Consider the following 13,482-nt stretch of genomic DNA (forward strand, 5'->3'; position numbering starts at 1 on the left):
CCTGTGTTCTGTGCTCGGAGGTCTTCTGCTCATGGCCGTGATCTTCTGTCTGATCTGTGTCTGTATCTTATGTCTTATCTCCACAGTGTTGCTGATCGCCCTGTGTTCTGTGCTCGGGGGTCTTCTGCTTATCACCATGATCTTCTGTCTGGTCTTTGTCTGTATTTTATGTCTTATCTCCACATTGTTGCTGATCGTCGCGTTGTCTGTGCTCGGAGGTCTTCTGCTCATGACCCTGATCTTCTGTCCGATCTGTGTCTGTATCTTATGTCTTATCTCCACAGTGTTGCTGATCGTCCTGTGCTCTGTGCTCGGAGGTCTTCTTCTCATCACCATGATTTTCTGTCTGATCTGTGTATGTGCCTTCAAGAAGAAAGCCAGGTAAGGCTAATAGCTTATGTCTACTCCCTTGTGTGTGCACGACATATCTTTGTGCCTGTTACAATTATTACCTGAGAACATGAGTTGTTCGTTCCTCCGAACCTGAAACACCCTCAGCCCCATGTATCAAATGTAAAGGCTTTAATTATGAAACAGTTATAAATAATGGGTTGACAAACAAGTCTTAGGCACTAAGTCAAGAAGTAAACAGGCCATTGAATAAAGTAACAGCTTAACAGCTTAAGGAAGCTTAAGGAAGCGTGAATTCCGAGTCAGTAGTAGCCACAGAGAGCGTCCAAATCCTCCATGCCCTATCCAGTGCTCTGCCCACCAGGACAGTCAGCAGTGTATGGATTTTCTGTGATTTGTCTTTGTGTTGACCTCAGCTGTCCAGCACACCAAATGCCTTCGTATAGACCTCAGCTATCCAGCACACCAAATGCCTTTGTCTTGGCTAAGCTGTCCAGCACATCAAATGCTTTCCTTAAATGGGTGTTGTCCGTTACATATTGGGTACTGTGTACGAATACAAATTGGGCTCTGAAGTTTTGGAATTTAGTTCCGAGGCTTTTCTGTTTCATACCACAACGAGGCACAATATTATCATTTCATCACCGAGTATGTTTACAAAAATCTTGACTATAGCGTACGAATACGTAGATACGGTGCCTAACGACGAAAACAAACTAACCTAAAGTTACGCACTACCCATCTGTATCCCTGAGAGCTTCCTGAGGAAACACTTGTGTTTAACAGCATCTGTTTTCAAGGTAAAACGAATGTTTTATACATGTATCTGTGGTTACAAACAATTGTAAAATGCCTCAAGCCCCATGTTCTGTCTGACATCCCGTGATCTGTCAGTATCGATATGGTCATTAAACCTCACCTTGTTCTGCATCTACATGTACAGGTGTTTCGCTTAAGAAAATTTTGCACACATAATCCCTCCCCCCCCGTCACCCCCCAAAAGAAGAATTCAATTGAAGTAAACATTTTTAAGTAGCAGATAACGACTGTCGAATTTTCAAGTTTGCTATAAACTCAGAGCACATCCTTTTTTTTATCACAGTTATTTTCTCTCCAAAGATCGATTTGGTACAGACATGTCTATACAATGAGTAATTGCCAAAGTGTTTAAATCACTTTGTTGTTGTTTTAGACGTGCAAAGCGGAGCACAGCGGCTACAATATCCAGTATAGATTCCACCCTAATTAAGCTCCCCAGACCATGGATGGATACCAGCAGATCTTATGAGGCTCCACCACGTGACCTCAGGAGGTGGAGCTACGTGTCTGAACCAATCAGATACGCGGACGAACTGGTAAGCGACGTGATAAGTGATTACGCTACCTAACGAAACACCACATAACCAACCTCTTCATTTAATAAGAAAGTAATGGATTTGTTAATGTGGGTATTTATTTAAATATCACTTTAAACGACCGGGGAGAAGCCCTCATGAACTGAATTTGAACTCACAGAGATCGCATTGGTGAGAGGCTTCTGAATCATTATTTTGTGTACCACATTAACAGCTCGACCACGGAGTCACAGGTGTATTTATACCTTATTTTTTATTAAGAACGAAATAATGCTTCAGAGCCATGCCAATTGGCACTGAATCTGGTATCGCCAGATGGCTTTAAAATTGACAACGTAACAGAAGTTGTGTAGCTTTCATGTATACAAACCACACTTGTATACCTCTTACGATAAATTCAGTTTCTGTGCTGCTGTGCTGCTAGCGTTACCCCGATTGTGGGTTAAGCAATACATATTCTGGTCATTTCACAATTCTGTCCGTCACTCATCTAATCAGTCTGTCACTCACCTAATCAATCTGTCACTGATCTAATCAACCTGTCTCTCATCAAATCATTCTGCCACTCACCAAATCAATCTGTCATTCACCTAATCAATATGTCACTCACTTAATCAATCTGTCGCTCACTTAATCAATCTGTCACTGATCTAATCAACCTGTCTCTCATCTAATCATTCTGCCACTCATCAAATCAATCTGTCACTCACCTAATCAATCTGTCACTCACCCAATTAATTTGTCACTCACTTAATCAATCTGCCACTCACTTAATCAATCTGTCACTCACCTTAGCAATCTATCACTCACCAATTCAATCTTTGAATCTTCAAATCATTCTACCAATCAACAAATCAATCCATCACTCACCTAATCAATCTGTCACTCACCTAATCAATCTGTCACTCAGCTAGTCAGTCTGTCACTCATCAGATCATTCTGTCACTCACGCAGTCAATCTGACACTCACCTAATCAATCTGTTACTCATGAGATCTTTCTGACACGCCCTTAATCAATCTGTCACTCAGCTAGCCAATCTGTCACTCATCAGATCATTCTGTCACTCACCCAGTCAATCTGACACTCACGTAATCAATCTGTCACTCTCCAGATCATTCTGTCACTGACCAAATCAATCTGTCACTCACCAAATCAATCTGACACTCACCTTATCAACCATTCACTCACCAGACCATTCGGTCACTCATCTCATCAATCTGTCACTCATCAAATCAATCTGTCACTGGCCTAATCAATATGTCTCTCACTGAATCAATCTGTCACTGGCCTAATAAGTCTGTTACTCATCGGATCTTTCTGTCACTCCCTTAAACAATCTATCACTCGAGAAATCAATCTGTCTCTCACCAAATCAATCTGTCACTCGCCTAATCAATCTGTCATTCACCTAATCAATCTGTCTCTGACCTAATGATGACTGTTGTGTTTCTGGCAGATGATTGATGACCATTACCACTCAGAGACGTTACCACTACCCCACAGTTATGACCAAACCCGCCGCCAGATGGCTTCCTATCAGGTACGCTACAATTATGCTACAGGTATGCTACATTTATGCTACATCTACATGTACTGTACATGTCTCTCTGTCTCATTTAGTGACTTGTGGGTGTTCTTATCGGTGAAGGCAAGGGGAACTAATTGTGATGAGTTCCAATTCATGTTCTTGTGACTCAGGTATGTGTACTCACCTCCTCTCGGGCTGACACTGACATCCTACATTTGTGTACGGGCCGTGCACACACCTCCTCTCTGGCTGACAGTGACATCCTACATTTGTGTACGGGCCGTGCACACACGTCCTCTCTGGCTGACAGTGACATCTTACATTTGTGTAAGGCCGTGTACTTGCCTCCTCTGGGGCTGACAGTGACATCTTACGTTTGTATACAGGCCGTGTACTCGCTTCCTCTCGGGTTGACTGTGACACCTTACATTTGTGTACAGGCCGTGTACCCGCCTCCTCTTGTTCTGACAGTGACATGTTACGTTTATATGCAGGCCGTGTACTGACCTCCTCTCGGTCTGACAGTGATATCTTACATTTGTATATAGGCCGCGTACCCGCCTCCTCTCGTTCTGACAGTGACATGTTACGTTTATATGCAGGCCGTGTACTTGCCTTCTCTCGGTCTGACAGTAACATCTTACATTTGTATATAGGCCGTGTACTTGCCTCCTCTCGTTCTGACAGGGACATCTTACATTTGTATATAGGCCGTGTACTTGCCTCCTCTCGTTCTGACAGGGACATCTTACATTTGCATGCAGGCCGTGTACTGACCTCTCGGTCTGACGGTGATATCTTACATTTGTATATAGGCCGCGTACTCTCCTCCTCTTGTTCTGACAGTGACATGTTACATTTGTATATAGGCCGTGTACTCGCCGCATCTCGTTCTGACAGTAACATCTTACATTTGTATATAGGCCGTGTACTGGCCTCCTCTCGGGCTGACAGTGACATATTACATTTGTACATAGGCCGTGTACTTGCCTTCTCTCGGGCTGACAGTGACATATTACATTTATATATAGGCCGTGTACTTGCCTCCTCTCTGGCTGACAGTGACATATTACATTTGTATAAAGGCCGTGTACTTGCCTTCTCTCGGGCTGACAGTGACATATTACATTTGTATATAGGCCGTGTACTTGCCTTCTCTCGGGCTGACAGTGACATGTTACATTTGTATATAGGCCGTGTACTTGCCTCCTCTCGTTCTGACAGTGACATCTTACATTTGCATGCAGGCCGTGTACTGACCCCCTCTCCGTCTGACGGTGACATATTACATTTGTATATAGGCCGCGTACCCGCCTCCTCTCGTTCTGACAGTGACATCTTACATTTGTATATAGGCCGTGTACCCGCCTCCTCTCGTTCTGACAGTAACATATTACATTTGTTTATAGGCCGTGTACTGGCCTCCTCTCGGGCTGACAGTGACATATTACATTTGTATATAGGCCGTGTACTTGCCTCCTCTTGTTCTGACAGTAACATATTACATTTGTATATAGGCCGTGTACTTGCCCCCTCTCGGGCTGACAGTGACATCTTACATTTGTATGCAGGCCGTGTACTGGCCTCCTTTCGGTCTGACGGTGACATCTTACATTTGTTTGCAGGTCGTGTACTTGCCTCCTCTCGGGCTGACACTGACATACTACATTTGTGTACAGGCTTTGTACTCGCCTCCTCTCAGTCTGACAGTGACATCTTACATTTGTGTACAGGCTGTGTACTCGCCTCCTCTCAGGCTGACGGTGACATTTTACGTTTGTGTACAGGCTGTGTACTGGTCTCCTCTCAGGCTGACAGTGACATCTTACATTTGTATAATGGACGTGTACTCGCCCCCTCTCGGGTTGACATTGACATTTTACGTTTGTGTACAGGCCGTGTACTTGCCTCCTCTCGGGCTGACGGTGACATCTTACATTTGTGTACAGGCTGTGTACTCGCCTCCTCTCAGGCTGACGGTGACATTTTACATTTGTGTACTGGCCTCCTCTCAGGCTGACAGTGACATCTTACATTTTGCCCCGACTCGCGGCATACTACATTAATTCTATTTAATTACTCTCAAATCATGGTGCCTGATACAGGAAGAGTTTATACCTACATCTAAAACATTGTCCGAGACAAATGGAATAAACTCTAACTGGAGTAAAGCATCGCCATTTATGTGTATCGAGGCGAAAATTTCGCTTTTCTGTATCACAAACCGTTAAGCAGGAATGGCTCAGCAGCATTAGGATTCATTTCGCCACCTCATTTTTAGTGCATAAATCATTGTGTCACGAGGAATATCTCGAAAAACACATCTGGGACCTCTTGCAAAAATCTTTGCAGAAACTTATTCGAAAATGACACATTAAATTCACCTGAATTATGTTCCAGGATATCTTTGAGGTATATGAAACAGTCGTGGCGTTTGTTGGCGTAATAGTATATAGAGTGTAGTCGGTTAGAAATTCTCAGGCCGTTAATTAAATTATCCCGAGACAAGCCGAAAGGTCTACGAGTGATATGGGACTTGACCGTTAGGTTCTCTGTCCACACTTTTGATGGATTCCTCCAGAAGTGGTTGTGTACCCGCCCCTGTATTAATTGTTATGTATAAAGCCAGCGTGTTGGACATTCAGATTGTGGCCTACTCTCTACACTGTATTAAGACCCCATAACAGCACTGTAAACCCGTGTAGACGTACATCACCCACGTAATCTTACCACAGCCTGAGTTTGTTAAGGGTGGGTGATTAGCGCGGACCCTGAGCGTGCATGTAAGTCGGGAGAGTCCAGCACTCACCGTCAACACGATGGGTTTGCACATGGCACAGGGCAATGTTGACACATCTCATTGCTATTGACTGTGTACAAGCTTTGTGTCCCCTCCTCCCACAAATTGCGTAATGTATTTGATATATGCTTAAAGGGACAAATAATGCGTAAAGCCCTTGTTTACTTTTGCGTGTTAGATCACTTAAGCTATCAAGAATTCCGTTGTTAGGAACCGGTGTTGATTTTTAGCTTTGGACAAACCATCCTTTTACTTCTAGCATAGTGATAACACTGTCTTTGTCTTTGACAAACCGCCCTGAAGGTACCGAGATATTAGAATTACATATAATTGTGAACAGTGACACTGACAGCCTAGTTATTTTGTCACATCAGTTAACATGTGTAAGTGAGGTTCCCAGTGTATGCAGAAAGCAACCCAGCTATAAACACTGAGGATTACGCACGTGACTCCCTTTTAATTAGATGTAAATCGTTACTCATGGTAGTCTTTGTAGTTATGGAATGGTATGGAAATTTCACTTGTACTTTGATGTTCATTTGTAGTTATGGAAAGCTATGGAAATTTCCCCTGTCCTTCGGTGGTCATTTGTAGTTATGGAATGCTATGGAAATTTCACCTGTAACTCGGTGTTCATTTGTAGTTATGGAATGGTATGGAAATTTCCCCTGTCCTTCGGTGGTCATTTGTAGTTATGGAATGCTATGGAAATTTCACCTGTAACTCGGTGTTCATTTGTAGTTATGGAATGGTATGGAAATTTCCCCTGTCCTTCGGTGGTCATTTGTAGTTATGGAATGCTATGGAAATTTCACCTGTACCTCGGCGCAAAACTAAAATGAAAACAATAATACAGAATCTGCTTAGATATCTTACATATAAGAAGTGAAACACTTTATTTGTTTGTTGGATTCGTGTTATGCGCCGCAGACAACTTATGCGTGGGTCGTTCAGTTTATGTGTGGATGATGACGTGTAGAGATTTGAGATAGCGACTTCATCTTGCTGGGTTCGTGACAAAACTCCTGACGTATGGCCGCAACAGAAGAGGACATAGCTGGATACCAACACGCGACCTCCTGGGTGATAGGCTATAACTTGTAGAGATTTGAGATAGCGGCTTCATCTTGCTGGGTTCGTGACAAAACTCCTGACGTATGGCCGCAACAGAAGAGGACATAGCTGGATACGAACACGCGACCTCCTGGGTGACAGGCTATAACTTGTAGAGATTTGAGATAGCAACTTCATCTTGCAGGATTCGTGACAAAAACTCCTGACGTATGGCCGCAACAGAAGAGTACATAGCTGGATACGAACACGCGACCTCCTGGGTGACAGGCTATAACTTGTAGAGATTTGAGATAGCCACTTCATCTTGCCGGGTTCGTGACAAAACTCCTAACGTATGGCCGCAACAGAAGAGGACATAGCTGGATACGAACACGCGACCTCCTGGGTGACAGGTTATAACTTGTAGAGATTTGAGATAGCGACTTCATCTTGCTGGGTTCGTGACAAAACTACTGACGTATGGCCGCAACAGAAGGGGACATAGCTGGATATGAACACGCGACCTCCTGGGTGACAGGTTATAACGTAGAGATTTGAGATAGCGACTTCATCTTGCTCTGTTTGTGACAAAACTCCTGACGTATGGCCGCAACAGAAGAGGACATAGCCTAGCTGGATACCAACACGCGACCTTCTGGGTGACAGGCTATAACTTGTAGAGATTTGAGATAGCGACTTCATCTTGCCGGGTTCGTGACAAAACTCCTAACGTATGGCCGCAACAGAAGAGGACATAGCTGGATACGAACACGCGACCCCCTGGGTGACAGGTTATAACTTGTAGAGATTTGAGATAGCGACTTCATCTTGCTGGGTTCGTGACAAAACTACTGACGTATGGCCGCAACAGAAGAGGACATAGCTGAATATGAACACGCAACCTGCGGAGTGAGAGGCTATAACGGCCACACCTAATGCAGTCTTGACCTTTGGTCTTTAGCTGGTTGGCCGTTTTCTCAGGCTCCTTGGACAGAATACATGGATTTGAAGTCAGGATATTAATTGTGGCAGGATAGAAGTGAATGCGGCAACCATTGATATTAGTACATGAGTGATATAGCGTTTATGTTAGATATTTATTTATTTATTTGATTGGTGTTTTATGTCGTACTCAAGAATATTTGATTTAGACGACGGCGGCCGGCGGGATGTTGGAAGGAAACCGGGCAGAGCCCAGAGGAAATCCACGACCATCCGCAGGTTGCTGGCAGACCTTCCCACGTACGGCAGGAGAGGAAGCCAGCATGAGCTGGACTTGAACTCACAGGCCCCTCATTGTTGAGAGGCTCCATGGTTCATTACGCTGCGCTAACGCGCTTCAAAACTGGGCCACGGACCTCCCCCCCCCCCCCCCATAATATAGCATTGTAAGAGTAGGGGAAATGTCCTATTGTGTGAATGATAGAACCGGCATTTCATCACACCGGCAACCAGATAAATATTCCAGATGTGTTTGAGTTTTGTGCAAAATCCCGATTCTGTGTTCGAGTCATTTGTGTTGATAAAACTGGCTTCGGCATGTTTTGGCAGAAGCGATCATTTTACCTTCTAACCTTGAACAGAAGAGCGCTGTTTGCGGGCTATACATGAGGGCTGAGTTAACCCTTTACCCTATCCTTTCATCTACATGTATTTATGTGACTGATGCTTACCACCGTACAGAAGAGCGCTGTTAGTTGGCTATACCTGAGGGCTGAGTTAACCCTTTACCCTATCCTTTCATCCACATGTATTTATGTGCCTGGTACTTAATGCCATACAGAAGAGCGCTGTTTGCGGGCTATACATGAGGGCTGAGTTAACCCTTTACCCTATCCTTTCATCCACATGTATTTATGTGCCTGGTACTTAATGCCATACAGAAGAGCGCTGTTTGCGGGCTATACATGAGGGCTGAGTTAACCCTTTACCCTTCATCCACATGTATTTATGCGACTGATGCTTACCACCGTACTGAAGAGCGCTGTTTGCGGGCTATACATGAGGGCTGAGTTAACCCTTTACCCGTCATCCACATGTATGTATGTGACTGATGCTTACCGCCGTACAGAAGAGCGCTGTTTGCGGGCTATACATGAGGGCTGAGTTAACCCTCTACTGTATCCTTTCATCCAGTTGGGGGGTGGGAGTGGATAATATACATTTGTTGAGAATGCCAAATGTTTGTATATCTTGTGTTCGATATTTGTTTTGGTTTACAAACCTGTAACAGTTTCTTCCCAATGTGTTTTCAGAACCCGGTGTATCACAGCGAGACTCTGCCGGCGAGGCCGTCTTACCATATGGCAAAGTACCGGATGTGAGGCGTCCGCGATACGAAGTTGTGCCCGATAGAGGCGTTGTGATTTACAACAAAGCCAGAGAAAACCTGCCGACCAATTCCATGACAGAAAACTCCGCCTCAGCGATGCATGGCGGAAGAGGAGCACAACACATGCCACACTGTGAAACGCATGCGAAGACGCTGCTGTAAAGTATTCATACTCTGCAAAATGACCGCGACAGTCTTACTGGAGACTTTAACCATTAGATGTGAGCAGAGTCTGAACTGCGCGCAGCTGAACAAAGAACAGCTTAAATCTTTTGGGCCATTCAAGCTCTTGGCTACTTTCTTCTCTTGTATAACACCCATGTTTACGTGATTAATTTCAGGATGCAACTGCAATCTGCGAAACGTCAGCTCCGAAAACAACACTGTGTGTTTAAAGGGTTGAGTTTAAACCGCCTATTAGTGAAGTTTGCTTCAGCAAAACATGGAAATGCTAAACTATTATGCAGAATACTACCGTGAATAAACTATTATCCATAAAATAGTGTACTAGTAAATATCTGGACTTGTGCAGCACCCGTGTTTCGCTGTCCAGACCAAAGACCGTTGATAAGGCTTGTGAATATCTGGACTTGTGCAGCACCCGTGTTTCGCTGTCCAGACCAAAGACCGTTGATAAGGCTTGTGAATATCTGGACTTGTGCAGCACCCGTGTTTCGCTGTCCAGACCAAAGACCGTTGATAAAGCTTGTGAAAATCTGGACTTTTCGTGGGAGGCAGCAGACTGGAGTCTTACTTCTTACTAACTCGGTATATATAGACCTATGGTATGATATGGACAAAATGGAGTGGAACAATCGTAATACATATTGTATAAATTAGTGCACGATGTATATTGTTGAGAACTAGGCTTGTTCACACGTAATAGTAAACATTAAATTAATACAGGCTTTGTTTTGCGCTGGATTATATGAATTATATTCTTAGAGCTGCAAAGGTCATGGTGGAAAAGTCATGGTGCAAAGATCATGGCAAATAGGTAGACACTCTGTATTTAGGACACTTCAAGCATCATCATTGTGACTTAAGACTTCAGGTGTATTCCTCACCCAAACGGTAAGGCAGAGGCACCAACGCTTTCATAACAAAGATAATAACAATGGATTTCCTCCTAGCACTGTGTAAGGAGAACAATGAGTGAACTTTTCAGCTCAGAGAGATTGCTACCGTTGCCTCCGCTATCCTTAGCCTCGCCAAGTTAATTGTAGTCAACAAGGATACAAATATCTTTTTTTCTATTTCTTGCTATGTTACTTAGGCCACGGTGACTATGTCTTGCTATGTTACTTAGGCCACGGTGACTGTGTCTTGCTGTGGTACTTAGGCCACGGTGACTATGTCTTGCTATGGTACTTAGGCCACGGTGACTGTGTCTTGCTGTGGTACTTAGGCCACGGTGACTAAGTCTTGCTGTGGTACTTAGGCCACGGTGACTAAGTCTTGCTGTGGTACTTAGGCCACGGTGACTGTGTCTTGCTATGTTACTTAGGCCATGGTGACTGTGTCTTGCTATGTTACTTAGGCCATGGTGACTGTGTCTTGTTATGTTACTTAGGCCACGGTGACTGTGTCTTGCTATGTTACTTAGGCCACGGTGGGTGTGTCTTGCTATGTTACTTAGGCCATGTTGACTGTGTCTTGCTATGTTACTTAGGCCATGTTGACTGTGTCTTGCTATGTTACTTAGGCCACAGTGGGTGTGTCTTGCTATGTTACTTAGGCCACAGTGACTTTTCCTGACAGGGGCCGATTCCACAAAGCCATATTTGATTTAAGCTACGATTTTAGAGCTTATATTTAGGTCCTATAAAATTAAACTTGGCCACATCACAGGTATTATATTACGACTGTTGTGTCAAAATTGTAACATCCTGAGCCAAAAGCTAAGCACTATGACGGGGTGAGTAAGGGCTTTGTTTAAGTGGCCGCATGCAGTACCTTGGTCAGTTTTCAAGTACGGTTACCCTGTTTTGCAGATCTGTTACCACCTACTTAGACTACGTCTGTCATTACATTCATCTGTATATGCTTTATAACGACGGCTTTTGTGTCAAATCACTCAGAGTTTTAGAACAGGTCCGAATCTAGGCGAGCTAGACGTCGAGGGTTATTTGTATCTCCAAGAGAAACAAGGCGACGCACACAAGTCGATGAAGCTCCATACTGATAGCAATATGAACGTAGGCGAAATTAGCCGGAACTCTGCTCCGTAAGTTGAGCACGTTACCTTGTTTCCTTTAGCAGGACTGAATCGTGATTTCGTCATCATTTTGTTTATGCCACAGAGCACCGTCCTGGTATTATTTTTCTTCATTTGCCTCTAACTCAATCAGGACATGATAGTAAGTGTACGCTTCTGCAGTCAGCATGCCAATAATCTATCGTTCGCTCCGCTTTATGTGTTCGGTCACGTGACTATACACTGGCAGGTAATTACATAAATCATCCGATTTACAGAAACATCCGTTTTACATCTGTAATCATATTTATGTATGAAAAATGCCTTTGGGGACTTAAAATCGTTTAGAAACGTAGTATATAATATACCGTGGGCATTATATGCAGCCTCATTATAGATTTGCTAAACATGCGTACTCAATCCAGGTGCTCTGCCCGGTCGTAATTTGCATTCACACTCAATCCAGGTGTTCTGCCCGGTCGTAATTAACACTGCCTACGCACACCTGCGATGTTTGAATTTGAAATTGTATAATTCGACGATTTGAATATCTACTTGATTTCGATTCCTCTTTAATTTGTAAATATCAGGAATTTTTGTTACATCGCGTTTGATACATGTACACTTGTATATATATATAAATAAAGTTTTTGTAAATTCTTCTTCTGCTTGCCGTTGGTTTGTGGATATTTGACATGGTGTCTTCGGAACTCTTCCTGGCACGCAGAAAGGATTACATATTCAATCTCCATGAATATGTGGTCTTGGATTTCCTCTTGAAGTTCACCTGATTGCTACACGTTTGTTTCCCACTGACTTGGGTCAAATGTATACTGACATAACAGACAACGGCCTGTCAGTGGTGTCGATGGTGTCAGTAGGTTGTATATTTCAAAACATTCAAAGCTTAGCGTTTAGTTCAAGTAAAACGGCTGGCTGTATAGACAATGTATATTCATTATTAAGACAGGAGGGAAAAGCATTCCAGGCAGGGACATGGAGTCGTTGGAGCTGAAGTTAGTCATGTAGATGAGGTACCATTGTCACAAAGATAACGGGAGTTACGTCCCCTGATTTTTTCAATAACTAAAACCTGGGATTACGGTCGTAATCACAGCTAAAACACCTAAATTAATACTGTAATTTTTACTGGAGATTCAAAATGATGGTGTACCTGGCTTTAGTCAGTGTTCTGTGAAAAGAACAGTGCGGGTTAGGCGAGGACGCCAAATAGGGTATTGTGTGGTATCAGGACATGTCATTTACACACTGTACAGTCAGTTATTGTGTGATGTCACGGACATGTCATTTGTGTGAGACACTGTACCGTCGGCTATTGTGTGATATGAAAGATACCTCATTTGTGTTACAACACTCTACTGTCGGATGTCATTTGTGTTGCATCCTGTACAGTCAGCTATTGTGTGATGTAAGGGACACACCATTTGTATGACACACTGTACAGTCGGTCATTGTGTGATGTCAAGAACACGTCATATTTGCGACACACTGTACTGTCGGTATTTGTGCTGCGTATTGTACAGTCGGTCATTGTGTGAAATCAAGGAGACGTCAGTTTGTGTGACAAACTGTGCAGTCGGTCATCGTATGATATCAAGGATAGGTCATTTGTGTCACACACTGTACAGTCAACTTTTGTGTGATATCAAGGGCACGTCATTTGTGTCACGCACTCTACTATCGGTTATTGTGCGATATCCCGTACGTCATTTGTGCGACACACTGTACACTGAGCTATTGTGTGATACCACAGGCACATCATTTGTGTGACACACCGTCCACTCAGCTATTGTGTGATTCCAAGGACATGTCATTTGTGTCACACACTGTACAGTCGAATATT

General features: G+C 43.6%; 1 protein-coding gene across 1 annotated transcript; it reads left to right on the top strand.

The window, feature by feature from the left end:
- Positions 1-334: 334 nt before the first annotated feature.
- On the top strand, positions 335-10,562 carry LOC135481268 (uncharacterized). The gene is made up of 4 exons (XM_064761117.1): positions 335-381; positions 1,544-1,706; positions 3,165-3,248; positions 9,345-10,562. Exons 1-4 carry the CDS (start codon positions 335-337, stop codon positions 9,411-9,413), a joined length of 363 nt encoding a protein of 120 aa, XP_064617187.1. The 3' UTR covers positions 9,414-10,562.
- The last annotated feature ends 2,920 nt before the right edge of the window (positions 10,563-13,482 follow it).

Source organism: Liolophura sinensis, unplaced genomic scaffold (assembly GCF_032854445.1).
Source record: "Liolophura sinensis isolate JHLJ2023 unplaced genomic scaffold, CUHK_Ljap_v2 scaffold_14, whole genome shotgun sequence".
NCBI lineage: Eukaryota > Metazoa > Mollusca > Polyplacophora > Chitonida > Chitonidae > Liolophura > Liolophura sinensis.

Coding starts and splice junctions, on each gene's coding strand:
- LOC135481268 (XM_064761117.1), top strand. CDS start 335: ATGATTTTCTGTCTGATCTGTGTATGTGCCTTCAAGAAGAAAGCCAG. Junction 382..1,543: donor GCCTTCAAGAAGAAAGCCAG/GTAAGGCTAATA, acceptor TTGTTGTTTTAG/ACGTGCAAAGCGGAGCACAG. Junction 3,249..9,344: donor GCCAGATGGCTTCCTATCAG/GTACGCTACAAT, acceptor ATGTGTTTTCAG/AACCCGGTGTATCACAGCGA.